This window comes from Oncorhynchus mykiss, chromosome 5, assembly GCF_057628025.1.
Source record: "Oncorhynchus mykiss isolate SJ-2025 chromosome 5, ASM5762802v1, whole genome shotgun sequence".
Classification (NCBI taxonomy): domain Eukaryota; kingdom Metazoa; phylum Chordata; class Actinopteri; order Salmoniformes; family Salmonidae; genus Oncorhynchus; species Oncorhynchus mykiss.
Genome location: NC_143026.1, coordinates 83,084,713 through 83,103,767, shown reverse-complemented (window position 1 = coordinate 83,103,767; position 19,055 = coordinate 83,084,713). Strand labels below are relative to the sequence as shown.

Below are 19,055 nucleotides of genomic sequence, written 5' to 3'. Positions count from 1 at the left end.
GACTGTTTGAGGTTGTGGACAGGTGGCTTTTATACTGATAACAAGTTCAAACAGGTGCCGTTAATACAGGTAACAAGTTACAGGTCTGTGAGAGCCAGAAATCCTGCTTGTTTGTAGGTGACCAAATACTTATTTTCCACCATAATTTGCAAATAAATTCATTAAAAATCCTACAATGTGATTTTCTGGATTTTTTCCCTAATTTTGTCTGTCATAGTTGAAGTGTACCTATGATGAAAAGTACAGGCCTCATCTTTTTAAGTGGGAGAACTTGCACAATTGGTGGCTGACTAAATACCTTTTTGCCCCACTGTATATCCACAGTAAAACGAGACGTATACCGACATAACCTGAAAGGCCGCTCCACAAGGAAGAAGCCACTGCTCCAAAACCGCCATAAAAAAGCTGGGCTACGGTTTGCAATTGCACATAATTTTTTAACCTTTATTTAACTAGGCAAGTCAGTTAAGAACAAATTCTCATTTTCAATGACGGCCTAGGAACAGTGGGTTAACTGCCTTGTTCAGGGGCAGAACGACAGATTTTTACCTTGTCAGCTCGGGGATTCGATCTTGCAACCTTCCTGTTACTAGTCCAACGCTCTAACCACTAGGATACCTGCCACCCCAGCAAAGCACATGGGTACAAAGATCATACTTTTTGGAGAAATGTCCTCTGGTCTGATAAAACAAAAATAGAACTGTTTGGCCGTAATGACCATTGTTATGTTTGGAGGGAATAGGGGGAGACTTGCAAGCCGAAGGACACCATCCCAACCGTGAAGCACGGGGTGGCAGCATCATGTTGTGGGGGTGCTTTGCTGCAGGAGGGACTGGTGCACTTCACAAAATAGATGGCATCATGATGAGGGAAAATTATGTGGATATATTGAAGCAACATCTCAAGACATCAGTCAGGAAGTTAAAGCTTGGTCGCAAATGGGTCTTCCAAATGGACAATGACCCCAAGCATACTTCCAAAGTTGTGGCAAAATGGCTTAAGGACAACAAAGTCAAGGTATATTGGAGTGACCATCACAAAGCCCTGACCTGAATCCTATAGAAAATTTGTGGGCAGAACTGAAAAAGCGTGTGCGAGCAAGGAGGCCTACAAACCTGACTGAGTTACACCAGCTCTGTCAGGAGGAATGGGCCAAAATTCACCCAACTTATTGTGGGAAGCTTGTGGAAGGCTACCTGAAATGTTTGACCCAAGTTAAACAATTTAAAGGCAAAGCTACCAAATACTAATTGAATGTATGTAAACTTCTGACCCGCTGGGAATGTGATGAAAGAAATAAAAGCTGAAATAAAATCGCTCTCTAATATTATCCTGACATTTCACATTCTTAAAATAAAGTGGTGATCCTAACTGACCTAAAACAGGGAATTCTTATTAGGATTCAAATGTCAGGAATTGTGAAAAACTGAGTTTAAATGTATTTGGTTAAGGTGTATGTAGACTTCTGACTTCAGCTGTATGCAATATATTAAGCATTAATCAGCTCAATTAGACATTGAACTTGAACCTTGTACGACAGCTAGAGCCAGGATTCTTATGTTTTTGTATAGAGATCTCAGAAATGCAGTGTAACTACATAACATTTTGTGTCCTTATGTTACAGGGTGAAAACAGTTTATGGGCCACTAAAATAATGTATGCATTGCAAAATCAAATTCTTCTAACCGAAAGAGTCGCCTTACCTTGATACTTAACACCTAAATCAATACTGTTATAAATGTGGTTCTTCAATAATTATGCATAATACTTGTTGGATGCACATTTGGTGTCTGTTAAGTGACGAACAGCTGTTTTGATAGTGCAGGCAAGTGCTGGAAAAAAGTGTTTGAATATTTAGTTCTCATTTGTTATGCCAGGGAAGACAGTTGTGCCTGGATCCACGTTGGATCTAATATCCCTAGTGAATTGATGTTGACCATCTGTTGTTGTCCGTTTGATTTACAGCAGGGTCTCCTTTGATTTAACAGAGAAAGCATCAAGGTATTGAGTTCATGGTTGCATATGTTTTTGTGCCCCTGAGTTTACTGTGCACAATTGTGTAGGATAGACTATTGTGCAACACCCAAAGCTATTCCTATTAATTATTCTGGATATAATGACAACAAATTACATAGCCTAGTGGGCTTATTCACAATATGATCTGGTCATGAAATAACATGACAAATGCATTTTGACCTGCAATTGTAAACAATACAAGAGGCTTGAAGTAGCCTACTTGAACTTGAATTTAGAGTTCAGAAATTGAAGTACTAGAATAGGATTACCTTGAAAAACTGACATTTCCTCAATTTGGTGCTTGAAAAGTTATTGTAATTATTGTAGCCAATTTATAAATTCTCTTGCTCCCTTATAATTATCTGTAATTGTATTTTTGATGAGTTTTTGTGAGAGATGTGGCCACTTTCGTTCGTTTCCCGCCACTTCAATTGAAGGGTGTTGCAGTACTCCGCTGAGGTAAAACCAGGTGTGGTTATTATGAGGACAACAACATCTAATGTTGGCTTCAACTTGGCTTTCCATACAAATCCTTCCGTTAAAAAAATTACCTGTTTTTTTGGTCACTTTCTCATGATAAAAACAGCAATGGTGAGATTAATGCTACCGCTATTCATGGTTTTATTATGTGTACCTGCGTCGGCCACATAGTCTACAGAAAAACTGCCATGCATCCAATCTATTTAGTCAGGTGATGTCCACATTCTCACATATTTTAGAATGTAATAATAATTTAAACTTCAATTCATTAGCAAGGCCTAAAAAAGTTATTATTCCTGAAGTGGTAATGGCCTCCTGTTACATTTTTGACACTTTCTGCATGTTTTTGGGTGGGGGAGGTATACTTGGGTAAATTAATTAATCTTTGGAACTGTTTGGGCTAAAAACGATCCGTTTTCAATCATTACAACATTATTATTACATGCAGGTTGCACAGCAAAATATTAAGGAGCATATGCAACCAAAATAGTATCACTTTAGATGCCTTAGTACAGAACTAATATTTTAGATTTAATATAATAATAATGCAATGTTAGATTTACCAGTTTTAAGACAGAATAAGATTTCCAATGTATTCATTAAAACATGGAAAATAAATGAAATTATAATGCAGAAGGTCTAAAAGCTCATCGTTGTAAAAACAGCTGAACAGATTGATTCTACAGGCGGTCAGTGTGGTTCCTCTCAGTACCTTGAGCTCTTCCATGTTCTTGTGTAGTTCTCCCAGGTATTTGTAGTAGTCACCAGACAGAGTGAGCAGCTCGATGTAACGGGTCTGCAGTAGAGTAGCCTGGGAGAGGGCATACAGCACACAGTTAATAACGGAAACATACAAACTACTCAGTAACACAAAGTCACCTAAACACTCAATCAACTCAGTGGTAACATTGTTAACATACTGGGCACCGAATACACCAGACTAGGGACACAGTTCTACCTGTTTACTGGGTTTCTAACCCGGGGTAAAGCAGAGTTTGTATGTATGAGGCTAGATTCACCTTGACACTGAAGGCACTCAGTAACAGATGTACATGTAGTGTATGCACCTGTATAAGTAAACAGTATATGTTTGAGTGACTTGGTGGTGCTATGATTGTTACCTCCTCTGTGAGCTGAGTAGAAGGAGACTGTGTCATGGTCCTCTTCATAGGGATGTTCAGTAGAGTCTCTAGACCAGCACTGTATGAAGCCAACTCCAGCTCATAATCCTGAAAACAAATATATCTTAAATTCAGAGGAATAGAATGCAGGAAAAGCAGTACATTACTATACTATGACGGGTATAGTAATACATGGGCCGGATGTGAAAGCCCTTACCTTGATGGAGTTCACACAGGCGTCAGTGTCTCTCAGAACACTCTCAACACTCTCTCTCTTCACCTTGATCTCAGAGTTCAGAGCCTAGACAAACACACAAAAACCTCCATATGTTGATTATATTGCCCTGAACAATTATACTGACTGACTGACTGACTGACTGACTGACTGACCTTCTGCTGGTTGAGGTGCTCATCCAGGGCTGTGATGCTGTCTATCTTGGTGGCCTGCAGGGCGTCCTGTTTCTGACGCGTAGTACCGATCCACTCACTGAGGACTGAGCTAGTGGTGGTGTACTGCTGGAGTTGCCCCTGGTACCCCTCTAGGTCCCTCAGTCTGAGAGAGGAAAAGCAAGAGATACAGGTAAAAAATGTTTTTGGGTGTATATATATATATATAAAAAAGAAAAAAATGGTCATCAATAGTAACTGCTTGAAGTCATCACAAAGTAAAGGAAGGAGGTACAGCACATCACAAGTTGGATAGGTATGGAGAACAGGACTCTATATACAGAAGTCAGAGGGACAACAAAACAGATACAGCTAGAGACGGAGGTAAATGTCTGAGTGAGATATGGAACCAAAAAGGTGTGCATAGATAAGATATAGAGAGGTCTGTATACCTGAAGTCTATCTGGCTCTGGAGGCGTCTCCAGCGGTCAGACAGCTGGGTGACTTGTTCACTGTATCTGGACAGGTCCACGTCACACCTGTGGAAGGCTCCGCCCACCTGGCCGTTCCAGTGGACTGCCTTCCCGAGCTCTGTCTCCATGGAGACCAGGACGTCCCTCTTCCCCTCCAGCTCGGCCCTCATACTCTACACATACAACAGAACATCTGAGATTTGAATCACAAAGCTAACTGGCCTTTACAGAGTGCATACCGGGAATAGTAATAATCACAAAGCTAACTGGCCTTTACAGAGTACATACCGGGAATAGTAATAATCACAAAGCTAACTGGCCTTTACAGAGTACATACCGGGAATAGTAATAATCACAAAGCTAACTGGCCTTTACAGAGTACATACCGGGAATAGTAATAATCACAAAGCTAACTGGCCTTTACAGAGTACATACCGGGAATAGTAATAATCACAAAGCTAACTGGCCTTTACAGAGTACATACCGGGAATAGTAATAATCACAAAGCTAACTGGCCTTTACAGAGTACATACCGGGAATAGTAATAATCACAAAGCTAACTGGCCTTTACAGAGTACATACCGGGAATAGTAATAATCACAAAGCTAACTGGCCTTTACAGAGTACATACCGGGAATAGTAATAATCACAAAGCTAACTGGCCTTTACAGAGTACATACCGGGAATAGTAATAATCACAAAGCTAACTGGCCTTTACAGAGTACATACCGGGAATAGTAATAATCACAAAACTTACTGACTTCAAAGCATTTACACACAACGGAACATTTAGCCTAGGAGCACCACACACAGCTAAATGACCGACTTAATCATTGCTGTGACAGTCACTCCCATTCCCAATGTTTTGGGGCTTGTGTTTCAAACAGTAACTGTTACCTTCAGAGTGGACCTGTAGTCCTCCACCTCTGCAGGATCCAGGGATGTGGTCTCCTTCTCTGTCAGTCTGGCCTCGTGGACCTTAATGATGTCCTCAGCCCTGGACTCACTCTCCAGGAGGGCCCTTAGAGCCCGCAACCTTGGAGTGGGAAAGGGCGGGAAGAACGAGAAAAGAAAGAAAGAAAGGAGGGCGGAAAGAAAGAGAGGGCGGGAAGAGAGAGAGAGAGCGGGAAGAGAGAGAGAGAGCGGGAAGAGAGAGAGAGAGCGGGAAGAGAGAGAGAGCGGGGAGAGAGAGAGAGAATTCGTCAGAACAAATTAGTTCAATTTGAGCAATGAGTGTGTGTATGGATGAGTTTGTCTGTGTATGGAGTAGTTATATGGGTATTCTGCAGAGAACCCTTTCAGGCTGTGTGTATGTTCATACAGCATAATATTTACCTCTGTAGGTAGGCGGTGGAGCACCCGTCCAGACTGCCCAGTCTCTCGTTGATGAGGCTGAGTTGGCTGCGTAAGAACGTGGCCTTGTCAGAGTCAGTCATACCCTCTAGTTCCTTCAGAACATGCTCATTCAGACGCTGGTACTCCTCACGGATAGAGTTCACATCCCTCTGTACAGACTGGGGAAAAAACACACATTTAGTCACATGCACAAACCTAACCCTACACACACAGTAGTACTCCTAGGATGTACAGTATATTGTATCTGTGTGTGCGTGCGTTCATGTGTGGCGTCCATGTGTGTATGTACCTCTAGTTGGCTAATCCTCAGGCCACAGTCGTGCGCTCCGTCCTCTCCCAGACAGATATGGATGTGCTGGGTAAGCCCCGCCTCCGCCTCCTCCAGGCGCTGTCTGAGCGTGTGCAACTCCGTCAGGCTGTGTGACGTCACCACCACTTTCTTCTTCACCTTCTTAACCACCCCCTTTTTCACATCCTGTTGCTTAACCTCCACTATCTTGGTCTCCTCTATCTTCTTTGCCTCCTCTTGATTGACCACCAGTATCCTGGTCTCCTCCTCTGCCTTGATCCTCCCTTCGTTGGCGGTCTGTTGTGCAGCTAGGGACAGAGATACAGAGAGTTAGAGGTCATATGCTGTATGGTAAAGGTACAACTTAGATTAATGACATACACCCAGAGTACATAGGTGAGCAGAGACAGCAGAATAGAGGAGCATACTGCACCCTACAATGAGAGAGCTGCTCTACTCACTGTAATGGACCTGAAACTGTATCTCTACTATATAGAGTTGAGGTCGGAAGTTTACATACACCTTAGCCAAATACATTTAAACTCTGTTTTTCACAATTCCTGACATTTAATCCTAGTAAAAATTCACTGTCTTAGGTAAGTTAGGATCACCACTTTATTTTAAGAATTTGAAATGTCAGAATAATAGTAGAGAGAATTATTTATTTCAGCTTTTATTTCTTTCATCACATTCCCAGTGGGTCAGAAGTTTACATACACTCAATTAGTATTTGATAGCATTGCCTTTAAATTGTTTAACTTGGGTCAAACGTTTTGGGTAGCCTTCTAAAAGCTTCCCACAGTAAGTTGGGTGAATTTTGGCCCATTCCTCCTGACCGAGCTGGTGTACCTGAGTCAGGTTTGTAGGCAACTTTGCTTGCACACGCTTTTTCAGTTCTGCCCACAAATTTTCTATGGGATTGAGGTCAGGTCTTTGTGATGGCCACTCCAATACCTTGATTTTGTTGTCCTAAAGCCATTTTGCCACAACTTTGGAAGTGTGCTTGGGGTCAATGTCCATTTGGAAGAGACATTGTGACCAAGCTTTAACTTCCTGACTGATGTCTTGAGATGTTGCTTCAATCTATTCACATAATTTTCCCCCATCATGATGCCATCTATTTTGTGAAGTGCACCAGTCCCTCCTGCAGAAAAGCACCCCCACAACATGATGCTGCCACCCCCGTGCTTCACGGTTGGGATGGTGTTCTTCGGCTTGCAAGCCTCCCCCTTTTTCCCCAAACATAACGATGGTCATTAGGGCCAAACAGTTCTATTTTTGTTTCATCAGACCAGAGGACATTTCTCCAAAAAGTATGATCTTTGTCCCCATGTGCAGTTTCAGACCATAGTCTGGCTTTTTTTATGGCAGTTTTAGGGCAGTGGCTCCTTCCTTGCTGAGCGGCCTTTCAGGTTATGTCGATATAGGACTTGTTTTACTGTGGATATGGATACACAAGGTCCTTTGCTGTTGTTCTGGGATTGATTTGCACTTTTTGCGCCAAAGTACATTCATCTCCAAAAGACAGAATGTGTCTCCTTCCTGAGCGGTATGACGGCATGGTGTTTATACTTGCCTACTATTGTTTGTACAGATGAAAGTGGTACCTTCAGGAATTTGAAAATTGCTCCCAAGGATAAACCAGGTCTACAGTTGTTTTTCTGAAGTCTTGGCTGATTTCTTTTGATTTCCCCATGATGTCAAGCAAAGAGTCACTGAGATTGAAGGTAGACCTTGAAATATATCCACAGGTACACCTCCAATTGACTCAAATTAGGTCAATTAGCCTATCAGAAGCTTCTAAAGCCATGACATAATTCTCTGGATTTTTCCAAGCTGTTTAAAGGCACAGTCAACTTAGTGTATGTAAACTTCTGACCCACTGGAATTGTGATACAGTGAATTAGAAGTGAAATAATCTCTCTAAACAATTGTTGGAAAAATGACTTGTGTCATGCACAAAGTAAATGTCCTAACCGACTTGCCAAAACTATAGTTCATAACAAGAAATTTGTGGAGTGGTTGAAAAACGAGTTTTAAATGACTCCAACCTAAGTGTTTGTAAACTTCCGACTTCAACTGTATCTACACTATCGCAATACTGTCTCTCTACTATATATCTATCACTCTACTGTATCTACTATATCTCTACTCTATATCTACAGTATCTACTGTTTCTCTACTGTATATCTATTAACTGTAATGGACCTGATACTGTCTATCTACTCTCACTGTCTCTACTATATATACACTATCGCTCTACTGTATATATACTATCGCTCTACAGTATATCTACTGTGTCTCCTATTACATCTACTACATCTGTACTCTATACTATATATCTACTGTCTCTCTATTCACTGTAATGGACCTGATACTGTATATCTACTATATCTCTATTCACTGTAAGGGACCTGATACTGTACATCTACTATCCCACTACTGTATCTCTAATCACTGTAAGGGACCTGATACTGTACATCTACTATCCCACTACTGTATCTCTAATCACTGTAAGGGACCTGATACTGTACATCTACTATCCCACTACTGTATCTCTATTAACTGTAATGGACCTGATACTGTATATCTACTATCTCACTACTGTATCTCTATTAACTGTAATGGACCTGATACTGTATATCTACTGTATCTCTATTAACTGTAATGGACCTGATACTGTATATCTACTATCTCACTACTGTATCTCTATTAACTGTAATGGACCTGATACTGTATATCTACTGTATCTCTATTAACTGTAATGGACCTGATACTGTATATCTACTATCTCACTACTGTATCTCTAATCACTGTAAGGGACCTGATACTGTATACCTCCTATCTCACTACTGTATCTCTATTCACTGTAATGGACCTGATACTGTATATCTACTGTATCTCTATTAACTGTAATGGACCTGATACTGTATATCTACTGTATCTCTATTAACTGTAATGGACCTGATACTGTATATCCACTATCTCACTACTGTATCTCTATTAACTGTAATGGACCTGATACTGTATATCTACTATCTCACTACTGTATCTATATTCACTGTAATGGATTTGATACTGTATATCTACTATCTCACTACTGTATCTCTATTAACTGTAATGGACCTGATACTGTATATCCACTATCTCACTACTGTATCTCTATTAACTGTAATGGACCTGATACTGTATATCTACTATCTCGCTACTGCATATCTACTCACTCAGCAGGTAGTCGGACCACCAGTTGGTCGTAGTAGGCCTGGGGTCCAGTGTACTGACTCGCTACTGTATATCTACTCACTGTAAGCAGGTAGCTGGACCACCAGTTGGTCGTAGTGAGCCTGGGCTCCAGTGTACTGGCTCTCGATGCTCCTCTTGTCGTCGTCCTTGAACATCTCAGAGCCATGGCAACAGTGTGTGAAGTCTGAGTAGTGGGTCTCCAGACTCTTCAGGATGCTGCAGTACTCCTCAGGACGCATACGAGACAGCTGAGAGGACACACACATATTAAGAAAAATTCAGACATTGTTTTTGTGTCCTCCTTTTAGTGAATGTAGTTATGTAGTCAGGTCATTTGTAATCTTAGTAATAATGGACTCAGCTGCACCATAAAGTCAAACTGACATTTGAGTCAGTCGTGGCCCTTGTAAGTGAAACTGTAGTGACAGTGATGACGTGATATGGTTACGATGGCGATAGGTTCTTACCATGGTGATGGTGAGAGAGTTGATGCGTGTGATGTCCTGGACACAGTACTGCCAGGAGATGAGACTTTTGATGTTGATGTAGAGCTGGTTCCACACAGACAGGATGGCCTCATAGTACTGTTCATTCCTGATGGACCACACAACACGGACATGGATTTAGTCTGTGTATGCGTGCGTGGGTGCATACATGCATAGCACATACACAGTACCAGTCAAAAGCTTGGACTCACCCATTCAGGGTTTTTCTTTATTTTTACTATTTGACATTGACATACTTATTTTCCACCATAATTGGCAAATAAATTCATTAAAAATCCTACAATGTGATTTTATGGATTTTTTTTCTCATTTTGTCTGTCATAGTTGAAGTGTAACTATGATGAAAATTACAGGCCTCATCTTTTTAAGTGGGAGAACTTGCACAATTGGTGGCTGACTAAATACTTTTTTGCCCCACTGTATGTAAGAATGCTGTTCATTAACTACAGCTCAGCATTCAACACTATAGTACCCTCCAAGCTCATCATCAAGCTGGAGGCCCTGGACCTCAACCCCGCCCTGTGCAATTGGGTCCCTGACTTTCTGATGGGCCGCCCCAGGTGGTGAAGGTAGGAAACAACATCTCTACCTTGTTGACCCACAACACTGTGGCCCCACAAGGGTGCGTGCTCAGCCCCCTCCTGTATTCCCTGTTCCCCCACGACTTCGTGACCATACACGCCTCCAACTCAAGTTTGCAGACAACACAACAGTAGTGGGCTTGATTACCAACAATGACGAGACAGCCTACAGGGAGGAGGTGAGGGCACTCGGAGTGTGGTGTCAGGAAAACAACCTCTCACTCAATGTCAGCAAAACAAAGGAGATTATCGTGGACTTCAGGAAACAGCAGAGGGAGCACCCCCCTATCCACATCGAAGGGACAGCAGTGGAGAAAGTGGAAAGTTTTAAGTTCCTCAGCGTACACGTCAACGACAAACTGAAATGGTCCACCCACACAGACAGTGTGGTGAAGAAGGTGCAACAGCGCATAATTTGGCTTGTCATCTAAAACCCTGACTAACTTTTACAGATCCACAATCAAGCGCATCCCGTCGGGCTGTATCACAGCCTGGTACGGCAACTGCTACGCCCACAACCACAAGGCTCTCCAGAGGGTGGTGCGATCTGCACAACGCATCACCGGGGGCAAACTAACTACCTGACACCTACAGCACCCGATGTCACAGGAAGGCAAAAAAGATCATCAAAGACAACAACCACCCAAGCCACTGTCTGTTCACACCACTACCATCCAGATGGCGAGGTCAGTACAGGTGCATCAAAGCTGGGACCGAGAGACAGAAGCTGTTCTTCAGTCTCAAGGCCATCAGACTGCTAAACAGCAACCACTAACTCAGAGAGGCTGCTGCCTACATGGAGACCCAATCACTGGCCACTTTAATAAATGGATCACTAGTCACTTTAAAAAATCCCACTTTAAATAATGTCACTTCAATAATGTTTACATATCTTACATTTCTCATATCATATGTATACACGGTATTTTATACCATCTATTGCACTTGCCTATGCTGCTTGGCCATCGCTCATCCATATATTTATATGTACTGTTGCGTACAGGTCAGCCACCAGGGGGAGACTCGTCAAGGCCTGGTGACAGACAGTGTATACGTCACAAGGCATTGGCTCCATCTGCTGGACGTGCCAGGTCTCGACGGGCTCTCCGGCCAAGACTAATTGGGGCTGATTGGGAGTTGGTGAGTAATCAAGGGCTGATTGCTCACCAGCTGTGCAAGTCCCATAAAGCTGCCAGAAGGACAGCACACAGGGAGAGTGGGGGAAGAAAGGACTCCCGTATAGTTGGGGATGGGGGGGGGGTAGAAAGGACTCCCGTTTAGTTGGGGATGGGGGGGGGTAGACAGGACTCCTGTTTAGTTGGGGATGGGGGGGTAGAAAGGACTCCTGTATAGTTGGGGATAGGGGGTAGAAAGGACTCCTGTATAGTTGGGGATGGGGGGGTAGAAAGGACTCCTGTATAGTTGGGGATGGGGGGTAGAAAGGACTCCTGTATAGTTGGGGATGGGGGGTAGAAACGACTCCTGTATAGTTGGGGATGGGGGGTAGAAAGGACTCCTGTATAGTTGGGGATGGGGGGGTAGAAAGGACTCCTGTATAGTTGGGGATGGGGGGTAGAAAGGACTCCTGTATAGTTGGGGATGGGGGGGTAGAAAGGACTCCTGTATAGTTGGGGATGGGGGGTAGAAAGGACTCCTGTATAGTTGGGGATGGGGGGTAGAAAGAACTCCTGTATAGTTGGGGATGGGGGGGTAGAAAGAACTCCTGTATAGTTGGGGATGGGGGCGAAGAAAGGACTCCCGTATAGTTGGGGATGGGGGGGAAGAAAGGACTCCTGTATAGTTGGGGATGGGGGGGTAGAAAGGACTCCTGTATAGTTGGGGATGGGGGGGGAAGAAAGGACTCCTGTATAGTTGGGGATGGGGGGAAGAAAGGACTCCTGTATAGTTGGGGATGGGGGGAAGAAAGGACTCCTGTATAGTTGGGGATGGGGGGGAAGAAAGGACTCCTGTATAGTTGGGGATGGGGGGGGTAGAAAGGACTCCTGTATAGTTGGGGATGGGGGGAAGAAAGGACTCCTGTATAGTTGGGGATGGGGGGGTAGAAAGGACTCCTGTATAGTTGGGGATGGGGGGGGAAGAAAGGACTCCTGTATAGTTGGGGATGGGGGGGGAAGAAAGGACTCCCGTATAGTTGGGGATGGGGGGGGAAGAAAGGACTCCCGTATAGTTGGGGATGGGGGGGGAGAAAGGACTCCCGTATAGTTGGGGATGGGGGGGAAGAAAGGACTCCCGTATAGTTGGGGATGGGGGGGAAGAAAGGACTCCCGTATAGTTGGGGATGGGGGGGAAGAAAGGACTCCTGTATAGTTGGGGATGGGTAGGAAGAAAGGACTCCCGTATAGTTGGGGATGGGGGGGAAGAAAGGACTCCCGTATAGTTGGGGATGGGGGGGAAGAAAGGACTCCCGTTTAGTTGGGGATGGGTAGGAAGAAAGGACTCCCGTATAGTTGGGGATGGGTAGGAAGAAAGGACTCCCGTATAGTTGGGGACGGTTACAGAGGTAACAGGAGTGCAGTTTTGATCCCGACAGAATACAGCAAGACCCGGCGCCCAGAAGACGGTATCCCGGAGAGGGTCTCAGGTGGAGACCTATCCTATCCTTTTTGATCTAGTATTTAAATAAACACCCTTGAAACGGAGCTAATCCTACTCTGTCCGTGTCTGATATGTGTAAATGTCTTGACCAAACCCCCTGGTCTGCCACAGTACATATTCTCATTTCCCCCTTTTAGATGTGTGTATTGGGGAATTGTTACATATTACTGCACTGTCGGAACCAGAAGTACAAGCATTTTGCTACACTCGCATTAACATCTGCTAACCTTGTATGTGACAAATACAATTTCGATTTGAACGCATTTCAATTAAGAGGTGTGCCTTGTTAAGTACATTTGTGGAATTTTTGACTGGTACTGTGTGTGTATGCGAGTGTTCTTACTTGTTGGCCAGGTTGATGCCCAGGGAATTGGGTGGTGGCACCAGCAGACAGACAGAAGGCACCAGCATGTCCAGTCCTCCTGGTCCCGTTACCTGCCACTTACTACGCTGGGAGTTGTCTTTTAGGATGCCCTCGTTGCCCTTCAGAATCACCTTCTGTGGAGCACAATACAGAATGTGTACGAGAGAAGATACCCTTATGTGACCTAAACAATTAAAATCCCCCTATTTCTACTTTCTTGCCTAGCTAAAACATAATCCTTGATTAATTCTCAGCTAAGATCTTTCTGATATTTGAAATGTATTTTAAATGTACATCTGTCGGGTTTTAGACCAGGTCATAGCACTATCTCTGCTGGATCCCTAGTTATAAATGCTGTGGTTAACTGTATGGATAAAAGGCAACATTGTGCCTTCATTGACCTTTCAAAGGCTTTCAATACTGTTGATCACTCACCTCTAATTCAGAGGCGTTCCTCAATTGGCCTAGACCAGGCTGCATGTAACTGGTTGAAAAATTACTGAAATTACTATGGAATGCTGGTAAAACTTAAGTATAAGTCGTTCCCTAGCGCGCATAAAAGTGGAGCTGATGATTTAAACATGTATTTTGGATGGTGTGCATATTGATCGTGTCCCTGCTTACAAATATCTGGGCATCTTGAAGGTTGAAAGGCTGTCTTTTACAAAGCATAATGATGAGTTAGTTAAAAAAAAAAAAAACAGGCTTCTTCTACAGAAATAGGTCCTGCCTCTCGCTAAATAGTAGAAAGCAGATCATTCAGTCAACGTTTCTGTCGGTCCTAAACTATGGTGACATCGTCTATATGAACACAACTGCCACCTCATTAAAGTCATTAGATGCAGTTTCTCATAGCACACTGCTCTTTATTACGGGTGACAGTTTTAGTATTTTACTGCATTCTCTACCAGAAAGTTGGTTGGCCCTCTTCGATGTCTCCTAGTTTGATACATTGCTATGTTTTCATTTATAAAGCCCTTTTACAAAAAGTCCCACTGTACCTAACATCATAACTAAACTTGACATACAAGTTACCACACCCAGTCTCAGGAATGGTTAACTCTGGGAATTCTGTTGGTCTCTACTGAGTTAACTAAAAGCTGATTTACCTTTCTTGCGCCTTATTTGTGGAACAATCTTAAATGTTCTTACATTTTATGTTTTGGTGCCTCAAGGCCAATTCAGTAGGCTGATTTAGGACCTTGTTACTGACGAATGTGCTTGTTTTTAATGACCATGTTGTTCTTTCTCCTTGCATTTTGTATTTATGTTGATGTGTGTATTGATGTAATTTATGTCATTCAGGGCTCATCTGTAAAAGACCTTGGTCTCAGTATGACTCCTTGGTCTCAGTATGACTCCTTGGTCTCAGTATGACTCCTTGGTCTCAGTATGACTCCTTGGTCTCAGTATGACTCCTTGGTCTCAGTATGACTCCATGGTTAAATAAATAAGTCTCTGACCTGGTCTTGTTTGAAGTCACACAGGGCCTGTACCATAACAGGACTACTGCTCTTCTCTTCCTCAGGGTTACGTGGTCTCAGCCTCACGATGCTTTTGGACATGTTGACCAGGTGCTGCACCTGCCTCTTATTCTCCAAGATCCACTCTTTCTCCTTCTGTTGGACACATAGGTTAGGGGTCAGAGGTTAATATCCATTTTAGAGGACAAGGGGAGCAATTGAACTTTTGTATCTTCACAAATTACTGCCTATTCCCCATGTAGTGCAGTTTTTTTTAATTGGTGTGACTACAGTCAAACGTAGTGCACTATATTGGGAATTGGTTGTTTGAGATATAGCCTTGAACTGTCACGCACTGATCTGTTCCACTTGTGATTGTCTCCACCCCCTCCAGGTGTCTCTTATTTTCCCTGGTGTATTTATCCCTGTGTTTCCTGTCTCTCTGTGCCAGTTTGTCTTGTATGTTTCCAAGTCAACCAGTGTTTTTGCCATTCTCCTGCTTTTTGCATTCTCCTTTTTCTAATCCTCCCGGTTTTGAACATTGCCTGTTTCTTGACTTTGCACCTGCCTGCCTGACTATTCTGCCTGCCTTGACCACGAGCCTGTCTACCACTCTGTACCCCCTGGACTCGGATCTGGTTTTGACCTTTTGCCTGTCCACGACCTTTCTCTCTCCTACCCCTTAAGATTAATAAACAATGTAAGACTCAAAACCATCTGCCTCCTGTATCTGCATTTGGGTCTCGTCTTGTGCTTTGATGAACAGCATCTGTGGTGCTGATATACATGTCTTACCTCCAGGCCGTTGAGTAGTTCCAGCAGGTTTTCCAGAGGTGTGTTCCTATCGCTGGTGAACTTCCTACGGATGTTCTCATGCTCCTTCTGCAGATTGCTGTATGTCTCATTGGCCTCCTTGAAGAACTGGCTGTATGCAGCATTCTCCTTCAGGTGGACATGAATACACTTGGTGATCTGGAGGAGCCAGCTCCACTGGGTCTGCAGAGTGTCCATGTAGGCCTGGAAGAAATAAAAACAAAAGGATAGAGGGGTTAAAGGATGAATGAATCAAGATAACCATCACAACGAATGACACTGAACAAAAATATATTTGCATCATGTAAAGTGTTGGTGTAATGTGTCATGAGCTGAAATAAAAGATCCCAGAAATGTCCCATATGCACAAAAAGCTTATTTCTCTCATTTTGTGCAGAAATGTGTTTATATCCCTGTTAGTGAGCATCTCCCCTTCACCGAGATATGCCACACCTTTCAGGTGCCTGGATTATCAAGAAGCTGATTAAGCAGCATGATTGTTACATAGGTGCACCTTGTGCTGGGGACAATAAAAGGCCACTAAAATGTGCAGTTGTGTCACACAACACAATGCCACAGATGGCTCAAGATTTGTGGGAGGGTGCAATTGGCATGCTGACTGCAGGAATGTCCACCAGAGCGGTTACCAGAGAATGGAATGTTAATTTCTCTGCCATAAGCAGCCTCCAACGTCGTTTAAGAGAATTTGGCAGTACGTCCAACCGGCCTCACAGACCACGAGTAACCACGCCAGCCCAGGGCCTCCACATCCGGCTTCTTCACCTGCGGGATTGTCTGAGACCAGCCACCCGGACAGCTGATGAAACTGTGGGTTTTCACAACCAAATCATTTCTGCACAAACTGTCAGAAACCATCTCAGGGAAGCTAATTAGCATGCTCGTCGTCATCACCAGGGTCTTAACCTGACTGCAGTTCGGGGTCGTAACCGACTTCAGTGGCAAATTCTCACCTTCGATGCCCACTGGAGGTGTGCTCTACACAGATGAATCCTGGTTTCTACTGTACCGGGCAGATGGCAAGCAGTTGGCTGACGTCAAAGTTGTGAACAGAGTGCCCCATGGTGGCAGTCGGGTTATGGTATGGGCAGACATAAACTATGGACAATGAACACAATTGCATTCTATTGATGGCAATTTGAATGCAGAGATACCGTGACGAGATCCTGAGGCCCATTGTCGTGCCATTCATCCACCGCCATCACTTCATGTTGCAGCATGATGATGCACGGCCGCATGTCGAAAGATCTGTACACAATTACTGAAAGCTGAAAATGTCCCAGTTCTTCTATGGCCTGCATACTCACCAGACATGTCACCCATTGAGCATGTTAAGGATGCTCTGGATCGACATGTATGACAGCGTGTTCCAGTTCCCGCCAATATCCAGAAACTTCACACAGCCATTGAAGAGGAGTGGAACAACATTTCACAGGCCACAATCAACAGCCTGATCAATGTGAAGCCAATGTGTTGCACTGCATGAGGCAAATGGTGGTCACACCAGATACTGACTGGTTTTATGATCCGCGTCCCTACCTTTTTTGTAAGGTATCTGTGACCAACATGTGCATATCTGTATTCCCAGTCATGTGAAATCCATAGATTAGGGCCTAATGAATGTATTTCAATTGACTGATTTCCTTACATGAACTGTTACTAAGTAAAATCTTCAAAATGGTTTTAGGTTGCGTTTATAATTGTGTTCAGTGTAGATAGCTACAGTAGATATTGCTAGGTATCATGGGCCACAGGATGAGGAGCTGTTGCGACTAACAGCTAATAATCAATAATCAAATAGATATTCTCCTCACCTCGATCTTGTCAGAGGCAGGGTGATGGTTCTTCAGAAGGCTGTCCACTTTCAACTTCAGTTTATTCAGGTCTTTCTCCTTCTCCTCCAGGGTACTCATCAGTTTCTGTCAGAGAACAACACAGTTAGGGCAGAACTGGAGAGACAGAAACAGTGTTAGGACCTGGGGACCCATTGGGACTGGAAGAATGATCTGTGGTTTCATTGCACAACTCCCAGTGGTTTGGCATTATAGTTCCCTAGGGAACAGAATGCAAAACAGATGAACAAGACATAATGACATGCAGATACACAATAAACTAGATGTGTCAGTCACGGGACTAGAGATTACCAAACATTACCAATCATCAGGAAGGATAGGTAACAATCAGGAAATATTACAGCTAGTATACACCCCAAATGGCACCCTATTCCCTACATTGACCAGAGTCCTGGTGAAAAGTAGTGCACTAAATAGGTAATAGGGTGCCATATGGTACACAGGCATCCTGTATGGCCTCTATGGGATAATGATAATGAACTAGCCTTTCACCCCTCCCACTGTGACACTTCCCCCCTGACCCTTGACCTTTAACCCTTGACCCAGTCCTTACCGAGTAGCTCTCCTGCTTCTTGGGAATGTAGAGGTCAATGTTTTTCTCCCCCCAGTCGAACACCAGCTCCTCCTCCTCTCTCTCATTCACCCACATGATTTCTCTGCTGATCTCCTCAATAATTTGCTGCAGCTCTCTCAGCTGGTTGCTACGGCCATGAGACATTTTCTGACACACAAAACATGGTGAGACATCTATAGTTAGGTACAATCAATAAAGTTAAACATCCATTGTTACCAGTGGTGTAGTGCTATTCTTGCTATTCCTGGGGGCTTTGCGGTGGCCACTCTGGTTTGGGTGTCCTCGGCAGAACGGTGTTGCCGTAACCAAGTGGTCACATATCATTCTGGGTTCCACTGCGCACGAGGGGGATCCATCGAGGTTTATGAACCTCAAGGCAGACATGTTCTGATTGCCCTAAGTGTTCAAGCCACCGACGGGCCTTAGCAGTACACACATAGCCTATAGTTCTATAGTTTTTCATGGAATGTTATTGGTATTTATTTAAATGTATGTAATGAATTTTCCCGAAAGTGTTACCAGCTCTGTGCATTCTCAAATGTAAAGAAGTGAATGCACGTCACTGCTCCACGCTCTGGCAGCACTACACCCCTGGTTGTGTCATGACTAACTGACAGACAGATGGACACCAACATGTTAAATACAACACAAACATACAGAGATAGGATATGGTACAACAACCATATTATAAAGTAATGCAGGGTGTGAGAGAGTTTTCCCCAGAGCCCTCTCACACCTGCAGCGTGTCCCAGTCCTGATCCAGAGCGTGCTGGTTGGCCTTGTCTCCTTTCTTGAACTGTAGGGAAAGACACACACGGAGCTAGAATCACACAAACTCAGAATCGCACACACAGAGATAGAATGTATGAGTGTGTGAAAGTAACTGTGTTTGTGATAGGTTT

General features: G+C 43.6%; 1 protein-coding gene across 3 annotated transcripts in view; it reads right to left on the bottom strand.

Moving 5' to 3' along the window:
• LOC110524668 (desmoplakin-B) overlaps nucleotides 1-19,055 on the bottom strand; it is a 39,666-nt gene that overhangs the window by 12,651 nt on the left and 7,960 nt on the right. For all 3 annotated transcript variants that reach the window (XM_021604515.3, XM_021604516.3, XM_021604517.3), the window contains exons 6-21: nucleotides 18,890-18,949; nucleotides 18,133-18,300; nucleotides 17,541-17,645; nucleotides 15,691-15,912; nucleotides 14,896-15,051; nucleotides 13,412-13,566; nucleotides 9,833-9,959; nucleotides 9,427-9,613; nucleotides 6,123-6,430; nucleotides 5,813-5,991; nucleotides 5,375-5,513; nucleotides 4,457-4,650; nucleotides 4,008-4,170; nucleotides 3,835-3,918; nucleotides 3,618-3,725; nucleotides 3,209-3,307 (exon numbers count right to left, since the gene is read on the bottom strand). In XM_021604515.3, coding sequence (XP_021460190.3) covers nucleotides 3,209-3,307; nucleotides 3,618-3,725; nucleotides 3,835-3,918; nucleotides 4,008-4,170; nucleotides 4,457-4,650; nucleotides 5,375-5,513; nucleotides 5,813-5,991; nucleotides 6,123-6,430; nucleotides 9,427-9,613; nucleotides 9,833-9,959; nucleotides 13,412-13,566; nucleotides 14,896-15,051; nucleotides 15,691-15,912; nucleotides 17,541-17,645; nucleotides 18,133-18,300; nucleotides 18,890-18,949 — 2,454 coding nt within the window. The remainder of the gene's footprint in view (nucleotides 1-3,208; nucleotides 3,308-3,617; nucleotides 3,726-3,834; nucleotides 3,919-4,007; nucleotides 4,171-4,456; nucleotides 4,651-5,374; nucleotides 5,514-5,812; nucleotides 5,992-6,122; nucleotides 6,431-9,426; nucleotides 9,614-9,832; nucleotides 9,960-13,411; nucleotides 13,567-14,895; nucleotides 15,052-15,690; nucleotides 15,913-17,540; nucleotides 17,646-18,132; nucleotides 18,301-18,889; nucleotides 18,950-19,055) is intronic.